Source organism: Nannospalax galili, unplaced genomic scaffold (genome assembly GCF_000622305.1).
Source record: "Nannospalax galili isolate Female #2095 unplaced genomic scaffold, S.galili_v1.0 scaffold518, whole genome shotgun sequence".
Taxonomy (NCBI): domain Eukaryota; kingdom Metazoa; phylum Chordata; class Mammalia; order Rodentia; family Spalacidae; genus Nannospalax; species Nannospalax galili.
In genome coordinates, this window is record NW_008342851.1 from 3,808,137 (window position 1) to 3,811,695 (window position 3,559).

The following is a 3,559-nucleotide window of genomic DNA, read 5'->3' on the forward strand; positions in this document are numbered from 1 at the left end:
TCCTTTTGAGACAGGGTCTCCCTGTAGGCACAGCTGGCCTGGATTTGCTGTGGAGACCATGCTGGCCTTGAACTCACAGAGATCTGCCTGCCTCTGCCTCCTGAGTGCTGGGACTAAAGGCATGCACCACCACACCCAGCTTGTTTACACAATTAAAAAAAAATAATCCCGAGCCAGGCATGGTGGCTCACACCTGTAGTCCCAGTACTCGGGAGGCAGAAGCAGGTGGATCTCTGTGAGTTTGAGCCCAGCCTGGTCTACATAGTGAGTTCCAGGACAGCTGGGGCTACAGGGAGACCGTGTCTTAAAAAGACAAAAACAAAACAAAAAAATAATCCCTTTTAAAACTTTTTGAGAGACTGGAGAGATGATTTAGTGGTTAAGAGCACTGGTTGCTCTTGCAGAGGATCTGGGTTCAATTCCCATCACCTACATGGGGACTAAAAACCATCTGTAACTCCAGTTCCAGGGGAATTCAACACCCTCTTCTGACCTTCCTGGGCACTGCATGACATAGGTGCACGTAGATGCATTCCGGCAATACATCCATACACATAAAAATAATAATAATGAATAAATTTTTTTAAATTTTATTATTTTTTTATGTGTATGAATGTTATGCCTGCATGTAGGTAAGTGCACCCATGTTGTGCAGTGCCTATAGAGGACAGAAGAGGCCATTGTTAGCTGCCATGTGGGTGCTGGGATTCAAACCTGGGTCTTCCGCAAGAACAGGCAGTGTTCTTAACCTCTGAGCCATCTCTCCAGCCCCATAAAATATTTTTAAAAACTTGTGATTACCACATAATATTTATACATGTTTAAGAGGTGCAGTCTGTTGTTCTGATTCATATTTTCGTTGCATAATGAGCAACTCAGTAATCAGCTTAGACATTTATTCTATGTTGTGTCCTCATATAATTGCTTCTTTTTTATTTTCAAAATTCTAATCAATAGGTAAGTTGAAAGAACAGTATGTTAAAAATCTGCTTACCTTTAACTTTTGTCCACTAGTTTGTTTTTCCTTTTTTGCTACATTTGTTTAATCTCCCTAATTTACACACTAGTTTTTGTCTGAAGATGGGAAAATAATTGCAAGTATCATAGGTGAATAAAGACATTGTTCTGTTAAAACCACAGTAATATTACATCCAAGAAAGTTGCCATGAATTTAGTTAACATTAATTCAGGCTGGGCATGATGGTACACACTCTAATCCCAATAGTCAAAAAGCTGAGGCAGGAGAACATCAAGTTCAAGTCTAACCTTGACCACCTAAGGAGACTTTGTCTCAAAAAACAACAGAGCAAAAACAGTTTAGTAATATGTTGTTTGTATTTCCCAGTTGCCTCAAAAATGTTGTTTCTCCCAGCCCCATCAAAGACTTAATTAACCCCCAGAGGTTCAGCCTATATATTTGATCCTTATGTCTCAGTTCAATTTGTTTTAAATAATTTTATAGCAATATTGTAGGACTTTGATGATGTTAAAAAAAATAAATGCGAAGTAGCTAAAGATGGACAGTCTTATATGAAGATACTACCAGTATTTTGTAATAGTATTATACACTATTTCATAAGTCTCTTTGTTTCACATTTTGTCTCATTTGTCAGACACACTCTTTACTCAGGGAATATAGTACAGCTATAGCTACAAGAGGTGTGATACATTCCAACAGAGCCCGAGGATTTGCTCATTGCCAAGGTGGAGGATCAAGTTTTCGACCGTTGCATAAGCCTCAGTGGTTTCTAATACATAAAAAGGTAAATATATATAAATATATATATATATGTATGTATATACAAATATATTTAAATTAATTAATTTTTGTGGATATGAGTGTTTTACCTATATGTATATAAGTGCACCTGTGTTGTGCAGTGCCCGAGGAGGTCAGAAGAGGGCATTGCATACACTGGAACTGAAGTTATGGATGGTTGTTAGCCACCATTTAGGTGTTGGGAACCAAACTTCGGTCCTCTACAAGAGCTGCCAGTGGTCTTAACTACTGAGCCATTTCTCCAGCCCCCAAAACTTATATAATTTGAGCCAGGTGTGGCAGTGACCACCTGTAATCTCAGCATTGGAGGCTGAGATAAGAGGGTCATGAGTTCAATCCATGCTGGGCTAACTATATATGGTATTCTGTATATTTTAAATTTTGACATATATGCATTACATCTCAAAGCTTGTTTTTGGTTTAGTTTGGATTTTGTTTGTTTGGGGGGAGGGGGGTTAATTTTTTTATTTTAATTTTATGTGTATGCGTGTGTTGCCTGCATGTAGGTAAGTGCGCCTGTGTTGTGCAGTGCCCTCAGAGGTCAGAAGAAGCTGTTGAATCCCCTGGGACTGGAGATATGGACAGCTGTTAGCTGCCATGTGGGTGCTGGGATTCAAACCCGGGTCTTTTTCAAGAACAACCACTGTTCTTAACGGCTGAGCCATCTCTCCAGCCCTTTGTTTTTGGTTTTTAAACAAGAGTCTCATGTAGCCTTGGCTATCTTTGAACTCCTGATCCTCCTTCCACTTCCCCAGTGACTGTTAAAAATTTTTGCCTCTATGCTTGGCTAATCTATTTATTTGAGACAGGGTCTTCCTGTAGCCCCAGCTGTCCTGGAACTTCTTTATAGACGAGGCTGGCCTCAGTCTCAGAGAGGTCCTAGAACTGCTATGTAGACAAGGCTGGCCTCAATTTCAGAGAGATCCTGTGAGAGCTACCCGAGTCTCCCTCTCAAGTGTTGGGATTAAAGGCATGCGCCACTATACCCAGCTTCCTTCCTGCCTCCCTTCCTTCCCTTTCTTCCTTCCTTCCTTCCCTCCCTCCCTCCCTCCTTCCTTCCCTCCCTCCCTCCTTCCTTCCCTCCCTCCCTCCTTCTTTCCTTCCTTTCTTTCTAACTAAAAAAACAATTCATTCTTCGCAAAATAGTTGCTAAACCCAAAGTTTTTCTAGGATTAAGACACAACATAGAGTCCAGGTGTGATGACACATGCCTTGTTACCCCTGCAGAGGCTAAGGCAAAATGATCATAAATTTGAGGCCAGCCTGGGGTGCATAGTGAGACCCTATATCAAAAAATTGAAAATAGACCAGCATAGTGATGCACACCTTTAATCCTAGTACTCTGGAGACAGGCAGGAAGATCTCTGTGAATCTGAGGCCAGCCTGGTCTACATACATCCAGGACAGCTAGGGCTATAGAGAGACCCTGCCTTAAAAAAACAAAAACAGGCTGGCCTTTAATCCCAACACTTGGGAGGCAGAGGCAGGTGGATCTTTGTGAGTTCGAGGCCAGCCTAGTCTACATAGTGAGTTCCAGGACAGCGGGGCTACAAGGAGACCCTGTTTCAAAAAAAGACAAAAACAACAACAACAAAATTTAAAAATAGGCAAAAGTAGAAAAAAATTTTTTTTTTAATTTTTAAAAATGATTTATTTAATAACAACATACTTAGAAGAAGCATATCATTACAACACAATTGACATGTTCAATAATGGTTTCCTGAGGTAGGATGCATCTCTTTCAAAATTGGCTGTAAATTTTTAGGTTTACAGTTGAAT

The 3,559-nt window shown here is 40.5% G+C and overlaps 1 protein-coding gene across 8 annotated transcripts in view; it reads left to right on the forward strand.

The window, feature by feature from the left end:
- Rad17 (RAD17 checkpoint clamp loader component) overlaps window positions 1-3,559 on the forward strand; it is a 45,473-nt gene that overhangs the window by 22,961 nt on the left and 18,953 nt on the right. For all 8 annotated transcript variants that reach the window (XM_008838846.3, XM_017799586.2, XM_008838845.2 and 5 more), the window contains exon 14: window positions 1,614-1,763. In XM_008838846.3, coding sequence (XP_008837068.1) covers window positions 1,614-1,763 — 150 coding nt within the window. The remainder of the gene's footprint in view (window positions 1-1,613; window positions 1,764-3,559) is intronic.